This window comes from Taeniopygia guttata, chromosome 2, assembly GCF_048771995.1.
Source record: "Taeniopygia guttata chromosome 2, bTaeGut7.mat, whole genome shotgun sequence".
In the NCBI taxonomy this organism is placed as follows: domain Eukaryota; kingdom Metazoa; phylum Chordata; class Aves; order Passeriformes; family Estrildidae; genus Taeniopygia; species Taeniopygia guttata.
In genome coordinates, this window is record NC_133026.1 from 28634591 (window position 1) to 28654499 (window position 19909).

General features: G+C 33.5%; 1 protein-coding gene across 9 annotated transcripts in view; it reads right to left on the reverse strand.

The window, feature by feature from the left end:
- Window positions 1–19909, reverse strand: part of DGKB (diacylglycerol kinase beta) — a 332324-nt gene that overhangs the window by 212876 nt on the left and 99539 nt on the right. For 5 of the 9 annotated variants that reach the window (XM_072925562.1, XM_030264748.4, XM_072925561.1 and 2 more), the window contains 6 exons: window positions 19125–19242; window positions 16329–16417; window positions 16132–16248; window positions 11861–11959; window positions 4599–4631; window positions 842–958 (listed from right to left, as the gene is read on the reverse strand). In XM_072925562.1, the coding sequence (XP_072781663.1) occupies window positions 842–958; window positions 4599–4631; window positions 11861–11959; window positions 16132–16248; window positions 16329–16417; window positions 19125–19242 (573 nt within the window). The remainder of the gene's footprint in view (window positions 1–841; window positions 959–4598; window positions 4632–11860; window positions 11960–16131; window positions 16249–16328; window positions 16418–19124; window positions 19243–19909) is intronic. The other 4 variants (XM_030264750.4, XM_032746687.3, XM_012571702.5 and 1 more) reach the window with 1 other exon arrangement.

A 19909-nucleotide genomic window follows, 5' to 3' on the forward strand; every position in this document is an offset into this window, starting at 1 on the left:
AAACATAGAACAAATACAATAAACCTTCTTATCCTGACAAAAGATGAAATAATTATGAGGCACAAAGTAATTGATAAATAGTAATGGAATCTTTTTACTGAAGCCCAACTACAACATATCAAAAGATAGAGAGAACAGACAACTATGCATATTATATGATTATCACATTGTTATAATGATGATAATTTAACTCCTGAGGACATAAAGCAGAAGCATCCTGCATATGGACATTGATTTCACTCAAAACTACTCATATCTCAAGGGAAACAAGTCAGCAGTTCAGGTATGCCTCGAAGCCACCACTCTTAAATAACACTAGCACTTCACACACATGAGGTATTTTTTTCAAGCAGAAAAACTCCCATATTTACTATAGATATTGCTAGTAAGGAAAACACGTTGCTTCTCACCACTGTTAATGCCGATATGCCAAATACCCTACTCAGAAAAACCTGGACAAAAGACACCCTTGAAGTTTACTCCATCCATTAATTAACAGGTCCAAATGAGAACAGTTAACAGTTATCGGGACAGACTTAGATTAATAATGTAAATTTACACAATATTGCATGACAGATACCAAAATAAACTATATACCCCATGACAGAAGTGTTTTAGAGCTAGTCTTCCCTCCCCCTTATTGTCTTAGGAAATCCTAACAATCACATGAGAAACAGACGTGTATCACAGGATTCCTGAACCAATGGAACAATTTACCTATTGACTTTTTAATAATGTAAAAGTGAAATATTAGAAGAGTGAACGTATATTTCACTTTAAACATATTTCACTCTTCATACCTAAAATTATCTGCTTAATATTAAAATAACAATAATCACACCTGAAGGCCTTGTCCATCTACAGTGACAGAATTTGCTCTTTGCATTTTGTTCCGTTCTCCCAGTTTGTTCATTTGCTGGGGGCAGCTCTTTTCTTTTTTCACTGTTGCTTGTCTTTCCTTGAAAAGAGAAAAGGAAACATTTTAACACATTATATAATGCTATACAACTGTAACTGAGACTGTAGCTGCATAAAGTTGTTTTTTTTTTTTTGACTAGCAAGTAATGTCAGACTCTGCTTTAATGAAAATGAGATCTCAGTCAAGTTAATACACAATGTCTGGCCACTTCACATAACATCTATCTATGTGCCTGACATTCCATAATGACTAGGCAATAGATGGATGAAAAGTGTGCAGTCACAACACAAATTAATGCAATGATGTGAAAAGATAATCTGACAGTACCAGGGTGCCATTCTGAAACTTGAAAGCTAATAATACAATATACTTGACTGTTAAATAAGCATATTGATAAGAGATTATTAATTTTTCAAAATTTCATCCTGACTGCTAGGAGAGGTTGGATGCTTCAAAGTGCTTTACCACTTTGGCAAAATATACCCAGTCTAAATGAACCATAATCAATTAGCTGAGTAGCTTTTTATAAAACATGTACTTTGTATCAGAAGGAAACCAGAATCTACACCAGACTCTAAGCTGCTGGCAATTTTTGATGCTGATACACAGCACAGTGAGATGGTTATTTGAAAGAGAAAAACTCAGTATTGTATTGTTGCAACCATATTTTCAACTGTTATCAGGCCATTTCAGATAACTGCATGGAAAAAAGTATTCTCATTTTTAGTATCTCATTTATTCTATTTATAAACTGCACCCAGCTTGTCCTTTTAGGTTGTCAAAAATGCACCATGAATTAAGACAGCAGATATTTATCAAACAGAATCAGTGTCTCCAATTCCAACTGCACCCCAGCTGCTTTCCTCACTTCACAAGTACAAGGAGGTTTTAAACTAGTCAAGGGAATGGGCTGGCACAAAGCTGCTGCACTAGAAAAGGAGCATGAAGGACATTGTTGCACCCCCTGCAACTCCGTCCAGTAATAAGTTCATTAACTGTTACCATTTACATTCCATACCAGACCAAACCCATCTCTGTGCTACCTCCCATAAAGCCTTGGGGATCATAGCAGCAATTAATCCATGAAACTCTTTCAGGAGCAGTTTTTACTTCTAAGAGGCACTGACACAGATTCTGTCAGGAAGGGAGTAACTCCCAGCTTAATACAGCTCCTTCTAACACAAATATGGACCCTGACTATTTTTATATCATCTTCAGTTTCTTTAAGTGAGACTGATAGAGTCTTAGTCTAGATCTGATGCAAAGAGTGGTCCAGGTCATCCTAAGCTATTTTGGGGTAGCCAAGTATTTGGGGGAACTGCGACAGTCTGACCACATTTTGTTTAAAAGAATGGAAAAACGTATGCCACTGAGAAAAAAAACCAAACAGACAAAACAAAACAAAACAGGGAAATCTACACAACTGTCTGTATGCAGTGAAATTCCTAAGAGGTTAGTTAACAGAGCTCTTGGATACTTTGAGCAATTTGGTTGGTGCAAGATGAGATCCAAGACTCTAGACTGGTATCACTGCTTTAAAGGGAACAAAGCAGAAGCAATTAGAGCTATTCACTTTGTCCTTAACCTTAGAAACAAAAACACTGTACGTATCACTGCATGAGAAATCACCAGCACTGCACTTACTTATTTGATGATTTTTTCCTAAAATAAAACCAGGATGAGACACTCAAAAGTGAATAAAATTTTTGAATTACCAGAAAACATTTTGCACAGTGGATTGGTTACTCCCAAGGACAGCAAGTAAGATACTTACATATGAAGGAAGCTTAAAACTTTGAAACTTTTTTACAAATTTCAGAAGACGCTTTGAGGTTTTAAACAACTTTGTGAACAATTATCGTTAAAACTCACTACCTTTTATAAAAAGAAAGTATACCCTGGCTCATGAATACTGCAACATCTTCAAAAATCAAATCAGATTTTTGAAGTAGAGAAAAAGCCAGTAAAAATTGTGATTTCTAACAAAAATCAGAGATGGAGAGCAAATTTGAAAAAGTCTAAGAAAATCTCGAGATAAAGGAAACATTTGTGACAATTCACATAAAAATTTAGCCAAAAGTAATAGACTCAGCACAATGAATTTGTGCATTTAGAGGTTAAAAAAAGTTCAAAACAGGCCTACTTTATAAAGTGTGGCACTAAAAATCTTCTTGCATTTATCATGCTACTATTTGGCAGAAAAGTATTTATACACTGCTGAGACCTGTGCCCAAACCCACTGTCATTAATGACTCAAGCAAAATGCAGTAAAAATTACCCAGAGCAAAGTTTTGGATATTGGGGTGATACAAATAGCAGCATGATACAAACAGCAGTACAGTTGGCCTTAGTCCTGTGACTATGGCATTACCATTCCTTCTCCAGTTTGTATTTCCCATCCCATAAGCAAAACCATTGCTTGATTCACAAAGACAATACGAGACTAGGTCATGTAGATCAGGTAACATAAAGGAAAAAAGAATATTCATTACACAGAAGTGTCTAGAGTGTTAATAATATGATCAAAGATGGATACCCGACCTCATTAACACTGAAACCCTGCTTTCTTCACTGATGATTTTTGAAGTACAAATAAAGTATTTCATATCATCCATCTTATATGATACCACAATACGTCACCATGTCTATCAACAATGCTCTGTAAAACCTTTCTGAAGAAGCTGAAAAGAGATACTAGATTTCCTAGAGTAATATATCCTATAATTTTTAGATACGTGTCACACTAGTGAGGATTTGACTTAGTTTGTATGACCTAATGTGATGAATTGTATAGTAATTCTAATTAATAAATCTGTTAATGGGACACAAAAAGATTTACCACTTCATTGATTTTTTTTTTTTTAATATTCCTGTGCAGACCCTTTCTTTTAGATATGAAATACCAGTTGTGCCTGACATAGAGTATCTTTGTTTTGAAAACTAAAACATTATTAAGATATCAGAGTGTCAAGAAGTAAACAATTTATTTTCTAAAGTAGATAAAACCAGAAGAAGGTAAGAATGGATAACAGCTTAAAAAACTTGAATGTTAAGAAAAATTTAACACACATTGAAAAAATGGTTTTATAAAATGCAAAAAATTATCTTTCAATTTAAGAACTATTTCTGTAATTGTTGTGCTATTTTTAGTATCTTGCTAAATAAAGCACACAAAATGATCCAATGTATCTGTGAACCATTTTGTTTAGTGAACATGCATGGGGTTGACACAGATACTGAGCACAGCAATTTAAACACTATTGTACATTTTGATGGCTCAAAGAATGAAGCTTTTTGTTCTTTTGATATGTGCCAGTGCACATACCTTCCAAAATAGTATTTACCACAACAAAAATTTTTTCCACCCCGTTTTGCTCTTCTCATGTCTTATTTTCCCCCTTGAAGTCCCACTTTGAAGTCAATATTCATTAGCTGGAGCATCTACCATTCAGGACTGCTCCAGAGAGACCACTGCCAGGTGAGATCTACTCAACTGCATCTATTCCATATTCCATATCAGAAAATAATTGACTAATAAGACAGGACTTTCCAAATAATAACCCAGAATATCATCTCTAGATTTTTGCTTCAGCCCCAAAATGCACTTTATAGCAGAAAGAATGTACAATATCATGAACTGTTAGTACTCGAGCATTCGTGGATGCTTCTCACTACGCACCTCAGGGAGCAAACCTCCTAAAGTGGGAAGCGTCTGTTGGAAAAAGAGAACGTTAGGCTGCAGCACCAAACAGCTGGGATGGCAAAGGGCATGGACTAGGTGTTCACAAGGAATGGTACCTTGCAGCAGTCGCACTTAACAACAACACACACAATACTTTGTTACACTATTGCACAAGTGGACTTGTCGTATTACATAATGTACACTCTGGAAAGTATGTGTGGGATCATTTTAACACCACCTAACAATCATAGAAACCTGAGGACTTCATTCTTTTGAATAGCAAAAAGAGATACTTTATACTTGATAAGCTATTTTGATTTTATCTTCCAAGTCTTTGACTTCTCATCCAAATCAAAGAATCTTGTTTAAAAAGCCTTCTTCTAATTGTAGAGCTACAATTAACAAGCTATACACCATTATTCCTCAAAGCTGCTTATATTCTTTCTTTATATAGAGGTAGAATCTTTTCCTTTATGCAAAACACTCACATTTAGAAATACCATTCTCCATCACAGCTGTTATGGTGAAAACAGATGAATAGTTACTAAAGGCTCACTAAAGAACCTGCCTCTTTATAATTTAACTGCTGACACAGAATCCAGGACAAATACAGCAACAACTGCTTTTTATCACCTTGCCTTTTAGTTAATAACTGCAAATATATTTTTTCTGGATTATTTCCTACACAAGATTATTTAATTCAATGTATTTAATAACATGAATCAACAACTTACTTATACATTATATAGGATTGCAAATTCATTAATTTGCAGATAACAGATATCCTCAAATATTTGCAAGATGAAATTTAAATCTGTGACTTGAATACCAAACTGGTGCTTTGGGATACTTTTTAAGGAACTTGAAGGAAGGTTGTTCTATGATTCCTTAGAAATATTTTGTTTAAAGATATGGGAATCTTTAAGGACATAATAATTATATTAATAGATTATTAATAATATTAGGTACTCCTAGACTATAATTTTGTAAACCTACATGGCATTCAAGACCCTGCTTACAAAGCTCCCATTCCAAGAAATTTCTTTCCATAATGATACAATAACCTGAAAACTAAAAGAAAAACCGCATCACCACTATGCCAAAACTATGGCATGCAATCTGTCCGTGGTATCTATTAGAGATCACATCCAAATAACAGTGATTCAGATGACCTAAAATATTTTGAAAATTCATTTTATAAATTCTCCACATTTCCAGCTCTGAGTGCATGCTAATCAAAAGAGCCTATATTAGAACATCACATCATGCTGTCTTGAAAGCTCATAGAGCTGTAGCACAATACCCAGCTCTAAATCCCTAGACAGAAGCTAGAAGTCATCCTGTCGACAAGATTATTAACCAATTCTCAGCAAAAATACTGTCCAGTGAGCTGCACATGCCCATACTACAAAGGAAAGTTAAGGCTTCTAATTAATTTGAGAGCTGTCTTAAGAAAAGCAGTTGCAGCTCAGGGGGAAAAAAAAGGAAAAAATCACATCACACCATTGAGAAGGAAGCATTTTGTCACTGATAATACTGGTAGCGAAAATACATGCAACAAGACAAGGCTGAAATGAAGAATATATGTTTAAGAATAACTTCTAAAATTGCTGATTGTTCCTTCTTCTGAACAAGGAATCACTATGTGGTAACTTTATAAATATACTTGTGCTCCTTTTTTAGTTTGTCTAAATAACAAGGTAAAGAATTACTAAGCAAAACCCAATCAAGGCCCTCATTTAGCATGTTGGCCTTAGTTCATTCAGCTTTCTGTAGATAACTTGCCTTACATCTTGTACCCATTCAATACATACATCAGTATACAGTCCAAGACCTTCCACTGGATTTGCAACTCCTGCTTGGGTTATAGCAGCTGATTATATATACTGTCCAAGAAAGACTAAAGTGTTGGAAAAGAATTTTGAAAATAAAATCATATTAATCTCCAGTGGAAGAGGATATAAGAAATAAACTTAGAAACAGATAGTAGTGATGAGCTGTGGGCAGGCAACTAGATATAACTTAAAATGATTGAATGGCTGCCATTTCAGTTTATCAGCATCTTATTATTTTAACATTGAACTGTGTTTGTCGAACAGCTAATTAGTTAGGAAGATACATTTTCCTCCAGGGCAATTATTAATTTCCTTCTGACTTCAAAGAAATGAAAAAGCTCTTAGCGTAGATAAGGACACCATTATATTTAGTCTGATTTAGATTCTCAGAGAACTGAAGCTGCAATATGAAACACAATGGGGAAGCAAAAAAGTGGTTTGTTTTGTTTTTTGAATCTCTTTCAGCTGCTATGTCATTACTTAATATTCAACAACCAGATCTAAATTCAACTCCCCCCCTCCAAGCATATATATTAAACTAACTTTTTTATAGTATCTTTGTTCAGAAACTCATGATAAGGCTAGTACTCAACTTCAAAGGATTGAGTTGCTCATAAATGCTTACACACTGCACTGATTTTCTGTGCTCCACGTTGAGCTTGGATTCAACTGAGCTAAAACTGATCTCTACTTTATAAAAACAGAAGAATCATTTTAGGATTAGTAACTGGAAAGGGGATTAAGAAAGATCATTCTTCAACCAGGCACTGCTAATTCCCTTTCTCTCTCTCTCTCTACAACTCTGCTTTTCTATATGAATAACATCTACATACCTCACAGGAAAACAGTATTAGCAAAACATATTATCAGACATAGAAAAAAGATCTATTGAACTATGTTGCAATTATAACATAGCCAATAGCTGTTCTATCTGGTCTAAATATTAATAGTGAAAGAAAATTCTTAAACAGTATTTTCAACTTTAATTCTGTATTATTTTTTGTCAGAATATTTACACAAAAGTTTGAAGCTATAGGTCATAATGCATATTGTATAAATTGAATAAGGCACATTTCCTATCTCAGACGTGTAATCTCCTGTGTATATTGTTCTACATGCCTAAATAGAACTAGTCATAAACAGATTTGGAAGATTTTGGAATTTTTGTCGTTTTGTACAACAAAATACCAAAGGAATCAGATCTATCTGTTTCCTCCTCCCAACGTATAGCAATCTATATTTTAAAACAAGAGGTCAAGTGAATTTGACTTATGAAAGTCTTTTATAGTAGTGTCTATAAAGAGATGCATATTATGTTGTATAAATATTCTATGTATTTTATATATACCAGTTTAGGTCTGTATATATAGTCCATATTTATATAATTTTTATCTTTGCTTAGATGACTTTGTCCTAATATACTGTAACAGCTTCACTGCCCAAAACAAAAGTCAAATTCATTCACAAGAGAAAAGAAACAAAATGGAAACTGTTTCAAACTTTTTATCATGATGACCCATTTTTCACAAAATGCAAAACAATGAAGTTGGATATCAAAACACAAAGAAATATACCCAGTTTTAAATTTTATTCTTTTCACTCTTTACAATCAATATCATACCACAGCCTCCACCTTTGAAATAAACTGGCTACTATGTGGACAGTCATACTTGTCATATAATGCTCACATTGTAAGCAGGGTACCTTATGTTTTACAATTTATTCCTTAATTCGATTTTTATTCCAGAATTAAAAGTTTTACTTATAATTTCAAGAATTAATGCTAGAAATTAAGTGAAAAAATTCATTGAAAAACTCATACATACAACAGGAGAATCAAAATCATCATGCATTATATAATAAATACACATTATTATTTATTAAATAGTAATCTTTTATTGGTTGGTTTGTCACTATCCAGGGCTGTATCTACTTTGGTGGGTAATTGAAAATCTAATTACTTTTCTACAGACATAAATAAAAATTAGAACATCCTATACGTTCATCATTAAATGGGGCAAAGTAAAGGAAGGCATGAAATGAAGACAAAATGTGTGCTAGCATTTTTCCCTTTCTGCCTTATAAAGGAAAAGGGTGAGGGAAACTGTCTTATAAGCAGAGACCAATCTTGCTTTCTTCACTACTCACTCATCTCGTTCCAGTACCCAGTTTTAAACCTGGTTATGATCTAATTCTGTACTCCTGGTAGGCTAGGATTCAATTGAGTTAAAGATTTTTAAACTCACTGCCAGTCAACCTTATCATGAACTTTCATTATGTGCATGTAATTAATTGGGTCCAATGAACAATATCAGTACTGAGTTATAGACTTTTCCCCCCCCACCATATAATTAGAATATAATTACCCACAGGATATCAGAATGATGCAAAACCTTTCCTCTAAATGTGCCCTCATTAGGAAACAAGTCTCAATGTACATTTATTCAATCAGTATGAATTAATTAAAATGTTACTGAAATAAAAGAGAGTAACATTAAAGTGTATCTGACATCTATTAAAAGACTATCACTTGAAATCTGCACACCGTTTATAACAAAACTCATTAAACTTGAATAAAAAACTTCACCATACAACAAGCCTTATACACAGTAAACAGAAAAGTAAAAAGGACTAAAGTTGACAGACTACATTTTACTAAAACATTTTAAATTGATGCAGTGAGATATGAAAAATCTTTACAAGACACTGAATCTAGACAGATGTGATGTTTTCATGATGTACACAATATCAACTACATGAGTTTCCCCATCTTTTTTTTTAGCTGACAATGTAGCTTATCATATTTAAGAATAAAATTTGAAAAGCTCTATTTTTGTGCAGTTTTTAACATGGGAGGACCATTATTTAACTTATACCAGCCATTTAACTTTCACATGACAAGGCATTTTTGTTCTCTCTAGCCACTAAGAGTCACTCAGCTGAGACCATTTTGTAGCACTGGTATAATACATGGCACTGTGAAATGCAATGTGTGAAAAAATCCTTTAACTGTGTAGAAATTGTTGAGACTGGACTTCATAAGAACTGAAGAAATGAGACATGAGAAATGCTGGATGAAAAAGGAAAAAATATGAACGTCCCTAGTTCTGCAAAAGAGAAAATATGAGAACGGATTTAGTCCGTATCCTTGAAGGAAAACTTAAGAGAAGGCATCTTGTTCTGAGATTAATTCTGCAGTTTTCTGAAAGAAATCCTCCAAAGTTACTAGTGGAAAGGAGGACCAACATTTTTAGGAGATCAAAGATACAATATTTTTCATCTTGCTATTTTCCTTATATTCTATGAGAGAAGAAAATAGATTCTTCTCTGACACCTCAAAATGCTCAAGGATATGCCTGGTACACCAAGCATTATGGTCATCTGCTTTTATATACCTTCCACAAATAGACAGCATTGCAATAATATTAATGCTCAGCTGATCATTGAAGTTAAATGTGTGACCTGGGTGAAGGACCATTCCACTGTCATATTTGTATGTCTGAGCACATAATTTTTATTAACAGACACACTTCCTATTGCATGGTTAGATGGTTTCCACGAGAATATATTCACTGGTTTTGTTGTCCTTATTGAGAATGCTGGTCCCATGTGCACTGAAGTATTATGTTTCTCAAAAGGAATCCCCATAACAGGAAATGGGAGACACTAATTAAAAAATTACTAACACAAATCATATGAACACTATAACCAATCACTTTCAGAAGAAATTACTATTAGTTAGGTCAGTGAGACAGTATTTGTAACATAACTAAACCCAGGACTTCAATGCATTTTTGGAAGAAACTACTAGATGAAAAAATATACTACAAAATTATAAAATCCCCATTAAATCACAGTAAAATATATTTTCCATTCTGAACAATATAAATTGTGCTGAAATACATGTCTTGTGCTGCATTGTTAGTAACATGATTCCAAAACAGGAAAACACATTTACTTCTGCTTATGCCTTGAAAATTTGGAGATAAAACAAAGCTATTCAAAGGTGATTTGACTCTAGAGTGGTTCTACATATCCTCTAAACAACTAAACTCCAATTGTGGAATAAAAATCTTAATTCGTATATCCCTCTTCCTCTCCTGAAAAGAAAATGTAGTTATGCCAATATAACCAAAGATAAAATTTCATTATGAAGATTCATTCTGTTAATACCAAGGGCAAATGACAAATAACATTAATTTGAAAACAACAGCCCAATAACAGAATCATAATTTCCAGATGCAAACTTTCAAAGTATGATCTCAAATCCTGAAAATCAAATAAGGTAATATGGAATATAATCATTCAATAAACTTAAAATAGTATTTTAAAACTATTAATTAGAACTTGTCCAGATAATACCAAAATACCATAGAGACACACTAAAAAGCCACTTTTCTGACTTAAAACATATTTAAAATATTTCATAAATATTAAAGGCAGGTTTCCATTGAATTGTTTCATTGAGAACAATGGAATAATACCACTTTACACAGGTAGAGGGCCAAAGTCTAACATCTGTACCTTAACAGATTTATAAACAAACAGCCAAAAGGATTCATTAGAAAACAAGTAATTTACAATAGACACAAATATTACTCCTAATGATCAGCAACTGGTTTAAGATAAGGATGTATATTTTCTTTTTTGCCTCCTCTCAATAAATTACACTTTCTTAAGTTCAAGCATTTTTACACTTATTATGAAATATATTTAAAGAGGACCACTCATCTGTTCTCTTATGAATATGATGATGCTATGACTTTCATCAGCATAAAATATCCAATTTAATATGTGAAAACATAAGTTAATTCTCAAGATCTTTTTTAATGATAAAATGGTCAGCTCTTTTCTATACAACCTACACATAGCATGCATGCATTTTTATTTTCATTGAATTGAGTTATTGTTTTTGTGGACAGAGAAATTTACTGTCCACGACTGCAGAATAAAATATACTATAATGTTGATGCATAGCTTACTGCAAGACCAGTGTCATCATTCCAGGTAACCTCCGGCTTAGATCAGAGACCTCAGCATTGCAGATATACAACATGCATCCCAAGCAAAAACTGCCCATAAGAATAACTTCATTATTCTGGGAAGCTGGATCTATAAAAGATGTAAAATGTAGAAGTGTTCTGCCTATACAGTTTCTGGTAAGTACAATCTGAATAAGTGATAAAACCTGAGTCAGCTTCAGTTATAATATGCCCTACAGAAGGTTTATTCTCACATGAAGGAAAATGCAATATGCAGAGGGTAAAACACATGCCTATAAACTCATGAGCCAGGATTTCCCAGTGTGTTTAAGGTTCACATAGTCCTGTGTATTTAACAAATATCTGGAAGCCAGTCCCAGTAGCATTTTAATGTTGCATTTGAGAGAGGATTACATCTGAAATTAACATACAAACAACTCACCAACACTACTGGGCAGATTGATGTGGGTGGTAAAATATGGTCCTTCAAAGGTCCACAGTCACATTCAGGTTTCAGATGTGAAGCACACTTGTTATGCAACTATATAAAGACAGAAAATGAAGATTCAACTTAGACACTTTTCTATTATAGCATAAGAAAATGGCCATCCTAGAATGGGGTGAGTTTCATTAACCTTATTATTACTGAAGTGCTGAAAGGAAAACAAAACACACTGCAGTAGAAAGCTCCCTAGGATGGACAAAACTACCATACTTGTATTGAAGTGAAGAATGATGGATTAAAGTATTTTTCTGTTTGGAAATTGTATTTGTGGATCAGCACATAAAATAAGATCATTGCACAGCAATACATAAACATTGGGATACTGCTACTGGTGACCAAAAGCTTCATTTCAGGAGAGAGCTTCTAGCACTGAGCCAGAACTTCTATTCTACTACTAGTGAGTAACTCAAGGCAGCTTTGGGCACTATTGGTGTAACTCTCCTTCCTTCCTGAAACTGACAGCCACTACAGATTCAAATATAAGAGAAGAACACTGGAATACGCTATGTTAAGCTTTATTGGGTAAATTTTGGCCTTGACTGAATCAGCTTTCAGGCTTCCACCGACTACTGAGGAACGGGAACTACTCTCCTTTTTCTAATTTATGCTTAGAATTCATCCAGTTTTTTGGAAAGCAATGACAATAATTCTACTCTGAAAACATGAAAAGAATATCCTCAGGTCTGCTGACAGGAAGAGCATTGGCTGACCTCTATTTTGTTACAGAGGTTGAATGGACAAATGTGCATATAACAGAAACATAAAACAGTAACTAGTAGTGATAAATTATGAAATATTTTGCATTAGCCATCAAAAGTTCCTGTTCATAATTTAGAATTTTACTCAATTCAAATTACTCTAAATATTCAGCCACACATTACAAAGGCACAGTTGTGTGCTTGGATCACACAAAGCATTCACATTTAACTAGTATACTTCACAATATCACTAGAGATAGTCAGAATAAAATAAAATCCATGTTGTAAAATTTTGTGGAAGTTTACTTTTTCTGGACTTGATGATCACAAAGGTCTTCTCCAAACTAAATTATTCTGCATTTTTGTCTCTATATAGATTCAATAAAATGCATTAAGGTGTTCAGATAGCATCCATTTCCCTTAGAGATGGACATTTTTGAAAAGACGTGTATATTTACAGAAAAGAAAAATAATCAGGCTAATAAATATCAGGAGTTTTGAGGTAAAAAATATTATTAACAAGTGATTTATCTAGCATAACAGGTAGCATGTAGTATTAGTTCAACAGGTTCAAAAGCTGTTACAAAACCTTTAGTTCAATGTCTGCATCTGTAAATCACATTTTTCCAATGACTGATTCATTTTCCCTTAAATGGTTTAACTCATATGAACTCTATCAAAATTACAATAAAATTGTACCAATTGCTGATGTATATAGACTTTATTGGTAATATGGTCTTCATAAGATTATCTGGTACAGTTAATTTTGACATGGCATTTCTGAATTTTGAACTGAATGGAACCTAATATTAGCCTTGTCCATATTCATTTATACTGCAAAGTTACCTTTTTAGGCAGTTTCTTAGCAACATTAAATAAAAGTCTAAAGAGTTTTGATTTACTCTAAGTATCAAAGCCTTATTTTGAGGGTATTTTGGTAGTCCTGTAATCTAAATCATTTGTCATGCTAATTCTCTGCCTCAGTGGTAAGGCTACTTGTATCATAATTAATGCACACCAGGCCATGTTACATCAAATAAAAGTATCTTCACACATTCAGTGGTAATTAGCAGCTTTGCTACTCAGTGGCATGCAAACTTATCTATGAGAAAATAGCTTAATCTTCTTATTAGTCTCTGCTGATCTCTGACAACAGAATTGGCACATGGCAAATAACAAAAGGTAGAAGAAATATAGCTTTAATGAAACTAACACTTTGACACACAGAAATAAAATAATATGCTTGCCTCTCAAAAAAACTGTATTTTGGTAGGTTTTTAATACATTTCCCCAAAACTCCCTTATCCTGAACCTGTATCTTGTAGAATATTACCTCCTTCACAAACCTGCAAAGCAGGAAAAAGTGTATTTACTGGAGAGAAGATGAGGCAAAAAAAACTGACATCACCATGGTGGAGAACCACAAATTATATGGAAAAGGGATCATGGATTTGGCTGAGAAGTCAGGATAACAAGCCTCCTTAATGAAAAATACTTCTAAATTTTGGGATTTGAGTCAATTATTTGACATCAGAAGTGACCTTATTAAGTTGTAAGGAAATATGTATATATATATATATATATATATATATATATATATATATATATATATATATTTAAAAAGCATGAAAGAGGCTCAGAATTAGTTCCATAATAAAGAGCATCCCCTTCGATTGTAAGCTATAAATGTGCAGTACGAGTTGAAAAACACATGAAGGATGTGATCATTATAAAACCTTAGAATATCCATTCAAAAATCATGCATGTGTTAGAAATTCTAAACACTTTTTCTGTAATAAAAGTGTTACTATTAGAAAATGAATTTATTGCAATAGAATATATCAAAAGAGAATTGCAAGTAAATAGGAGTTTGAAATATAATTTGTAGTATTTAAATATACTCATTCTTTACTTGTGTCTAATTCACATCTGAATCTATAAAAAGAACAAAAAATATTATTAAATTTATTTGAAAATACAAACTACTTTTAAAAAAGCCTTTAAATTAGTGATGGAAATAAACTGAAAAATTGTAAACCTTAGTGCCAATATTTTCAATTTCAGCCATCAAAAAATACACATCCATTTTTAATTGGAACCTTGACAGTTATTTAGGCATTTAAATAAGCACACAAGCACCCGAGATATTTTCAAAAGAATTTAGCATTTTTCTTTAGAGTGATTTCAATCATAAATAATTCCTAAGTACGTCTTCAGTGAATAACAGTTCTTACGAAAATCCTCTGAATCTTTATGTACAACTTCAAGGAGTAAAAGACCTTTACAAATCTGATCCAGATCCATATGAACTAATGGGAAAAAAAATTCTACTAAAGAATGATAAAATTTGCAACTTCCTTTGACTTTAGAAGTCAACATATGTTACATAATATATATTTCTTGAATGATATACACATATTAAACAGGTATAAATACTTCTATATCTACAGCAGAACACCCTTATTTTTCTTGCTAAACACATATAGCCATTCCCTAAGTTTAATTATCTACATGTGAAACATTTTGGATTGGGTGTTTTACTCTTTACATAAATTATCCAAATTCTGACAGCAATCTGGACTACATATTTGCTTTCTTCTAAAATATTGTTTTTTAAGTAATCATAACAGCTTATCACTGAAAGCATCCTGGATCTATTTGCTTTGACGATGTTTCATATTTTGTATTCTTGTGTTAAGAAAATATGTCATAAAATATCCAAACTTGTACATTTAAAACAAACGTTCACTAATGCCTCAGTCTCATATTATTATTTAAAGCACTGAACAAACAACTGCTGTTCCGTAACAATAATAATAATGATATCAGCAAAACCAGCAAATACACACCAAGAAGGCTGAAATCTCTCCCCATTTAGATTTAAATCCTGCCCTGGCTACAAACAGAAATACTGGCATTGCTCCTTCTAGCATGAAGATCTCACTTATAAGGGCAGTGTCCCCTGAATGTCATTAGTTCCAGCTACTGGTTCCTGCTGAATAAGGAGCACACAAAACTTGTATATATTTGACTTGGTGCACAGATTACTATATTATCAACTTGTCTATGCTATTATTCCCAGACTCTTGGAATCACTGTATCCTACCAGATGTCCTCAAATTCATTTGCCTGTCAGTATATCACCAATTAGACCTAATGTCACAGTGACCTTGATTTTTCCTGGTACTGAAAACTTCCTTAATCTTTCTGTAGTGTAGATTGGGAATTCTGCTCTTAAGTGGCACACGTTATTTTCATATGGATATTGTCATGAAGCAAATTTGCTTCATGACATATTGAAATAAGCATTTCATGACATGAAATAAGCATATTTGCTTACCACAATTAAGAAGTCCTAAGAATACTTTGCATATACCGCTCCTTAAACACACACCAGTCATTGTTGATGACTAAACTGAATGAGACATTCCAGATTATAAGGCTAGAGAAAGACATTCAATGATTTTTATCTCTCAAACCTTGAGAAAGGTTTTACTGTAGTATACTCACTGTAATTTGACACCAAACACAGTGAAGTCCAGTCAAGCCTTGGTAACACTTTATAGTTTTGTGACACTTATCACATTTTGTTGGACAGTTTCCTTCTACCCAAAAATGGTGCATTACCTGCAAAAGAAAAATGTGGATATACACAGAGTTACTAAATTAACAGGTACATGGCAAAGCTAATGCTACCCCAAACTTACATCAGTATTCTTTTTAGACTTCACATATGTTTTGATGCAAGATGCAGGAGCTCTGGAGACACAGCGTTCATGGACTGTATACTTGCAAACTGAAAAAAAGAAAGACATTATTAGATGTTGCGGCAATGGTGTTTCTCACCACATTTCTGTGAAACAGATAACATTACCAGCATGTCATTTCTAAGTAATCAATCCAATCAGTCAATGAAAACTCAAACTAGACTGCTTTTTCCATGGAATACAAAAGGCCAATTAGAACAGGAAATATTATGCAAGTGAGAAATCCAAGAATGCACTATCATTGCATAACAGGAAATGCTTAATTAAATCAGCCCTTACTAAATTTTTTCACAATAATTCCCAAATGACAAAAATATTAAAGACAAATTGGTGACTGCCAAGTGGTTTGTGTTGCTTGCTAGTAGGAAGAAACATATATTTTATGAACTATAGGCATGAGAGCAGCTGGCAAGCACAAAAATAAAAGCCAATGAATTTACATTGTTCCTACCATTGATTTATAAATCAGAAATGGAAGATTAGTCCACTTTTTAACAGCAATTGTTTTCATGCATTCCATGTAAGCACCCTAAGTTTGACTCCTGTTTTACAAAATACCAACTCCTGAGAAGATTTTTTTTTTCCCCTAAGCTCTCCAACACCAGTTTTAGGTAACTGCTATTTCTGACCAGGACTGTAAAGATCATGCAAGCTGCATTTGGAAAACATACAATGCAGGGTACAATGCAAAGCTCTCCTGACTTCAATGACACAACTGTGCCAAGATGAGGAAATAATGCTACAGCTTATGCCTGCATTCAATAGAGTCAACTATTAAAAACTGAGAATGAATTTCTCCCTGCATGGTATATGTCTCAGGCTTTTGACCTCGAGAGCAATTAAGCACAAAGTACTTCTAAACACCTTGCTTGCACCTATTACACAAACCCAGTGGGAGGCGCAGCCATTAATCAGACAAACTGCAGGGAGTAACATTGTTGATTGGACCATGGAGGGATGGTGAGGACCCCTGTGGTTCCCCCTTTTTTTTTTTTCTTCCCACACAATCTAAAATGCAAATAATGAAATCTATAGCAGCAATGCTTTGAAAATATACTGGAGAAAAAGCTTAGCAAAATAAGGGAATAGTGGAATAGTTTTGCAAGTAGACAAATGCCTCTTGCTGCATGAAGTAATTGAAAGGAGCATGTTCTTCAGACACTCTGAGACCACTGTTCTCACAAAATAAATGCCTAGCACAATAATAAATACGTTCTCAAAAGACACACTGCAACATAAAAAAAATTACAGGTCTTGCAAGGCTGGTCTTTTGGGACAGTGTATGTAACTGGTCTACCCATTTATGGTAACTACTGAAGGTGATCTACATTATTTTCTCAATAGAACTGTCTTTCCAACATATATGGGTCTTAGTTTTTCACAATATCAGTCTGACAAAAAAGAACATTAAAGTATTTTATGTATCTATTCCAGCTACTGTCATCAGCATTTAATAATTTCAAGTTGTGCAATTTCTATTTGTTTGAATTTTAATAAATGTATCTTTCCCATTTCATATTATGGTGAATGAAACTATATGATGTGAAAATGCATACAAGGATTTACATGTGAACTATATTTCAGAGAAGTCTGTGGCCCCCAGAGGAGAGAAATGGTCAATTCAAACCCCTCATTCATTCAGACTAATCTCAAATCAAATCAATAGAGGTGTAAAGGCAGAAAGGTTCTCATCAGCTGTAAGGGGCTATCTTTCATACCAAAACTGGTGAAAATCAGTTGCAGTAAGAAACCGATTATTTTACCAAAAAGAAAAACGAAAGACGACCTGGTAACATCACGAGAAGAATACAGTTAGGTACTAAAGTTCTCATTAATCTAATGGAGCAGGGCATAGCATCAACCAATCATTGGAATCATCCACAAGACATACTCAATTCAGAAAATAGGTCTTACAAAAAAAAAAAAAATAAAAGATTAATCATTGGAACACATCACAAAAAAAAAAAAAATACGGATGTTCCATTTCTGGAAACTTTCAGATGGAGATAAGGTATCTTTCAGCAAGCCTTGGTTTCTCAAGAGAAATATTATGAGGTGGTCAAATACAGATTACTAGGAAATGCATAGCTGTAGCTCAAGGAATTAAAGGGTAGTAATTGCATCTAATGGCCTAATGAAGGTCAAATTAGATGCAGTAGTTTTTCTGTGCTCCTTTTCTTAAAATATATAATCAGTTAATACATGGATTGAGATTTATGACTAAAAAATAAGTAACTATACAAAGCTTTAGAACTGTTGCAGAAATTTGATTTCTGGGAAACTGGGATTTTCACCTCCATAATTAAAACAGTTCTGTAAAAAATTTGAATCTAAAAATATGGGACTTTGTCAAGTTGATACCTTTTGTACAAAAATTAGTAAAAACAAAACGGAAGCAACAAAAGTATAAATTTAAAACCTAGGTCTGATACTCTCTAATAAAAAATAAAAAAGCAATAGCAGTAAAGAAAAAAAGAGCAATAGACTCCAAAGGGAACTAACAGTGATAACCCTTTGAAAGTAGAAAACACCCTCAAACAACACATTTTAAAGACAAATCTCCTGAAAAATTAAAAAAAGAACCATGGGCACTCAAGCAGAGAAGAGGAGGGGGACACACTACTGTGGTGGCAATGGTTTTGTAACGGGAAGCTATTAGTTCTTTGTTATGCAGCAAGAACAACATTTCTAGTAACAGACATGTAAGCAAATGGACCCTGAAATGCTCATACTCACAAGAACAGCAGAGACCTTGCTTGCCTACTCCGATCAGCATGTTCAAACAAAGATTACAGTAGGCAGGCTTGTTGAAATGTTTCAATCTCCATACATGCTGCCCATCATCTTTCACATTCTGCAGAGCACATAAGAGAAACAGATTTCACTTAATAAAATAAACAGTGAAATATATAAGTGCCAATAAAAATTGGTGATTGACTCAAGAACGTAAAAGACAAGCTGTTACTTCATTTAAGACTCGGCACCAGATCACAGCATAATCATTCTAAATACACAGGCAATGACACAATAAAAAAATTCTTCAGAAGCTCATGGACATCCACGTGTTTCAAAAACAACTCAGAAAAAGCCAAAAGGCTGCCGTCACCACTGCAACACAATGATATCAATGTAACTAGTCTGACATTAAATTACAACTAGTATTAATTTTTTTTCTCTAGAATAATCCTAAAAATAATAGTGCTGCAGGTCAGAAGATAAAACTCCCCAAAACAAACAATAGCAAGGGTTTTCTAAAACCACATAAATATTCTTAATGACTGTCAGAATTAGTTACATATATCACATAGGTTAAACAGGAAAACCAACCACACCACAACAACTATTCCCAGCTTTAAATTAAGTTAATCTATACTGCCAATTATCTATCAAAACCCATCTATTTAAGGATGAGATTTATATCTTAGACCTCTTCTCCAAAAATGGAATTCTTATGCCTAAGGCAAATTTTTTCAGTTAGCTGTTGCACTATACTCAAATCTTTCATGATTAAACTGATCAAC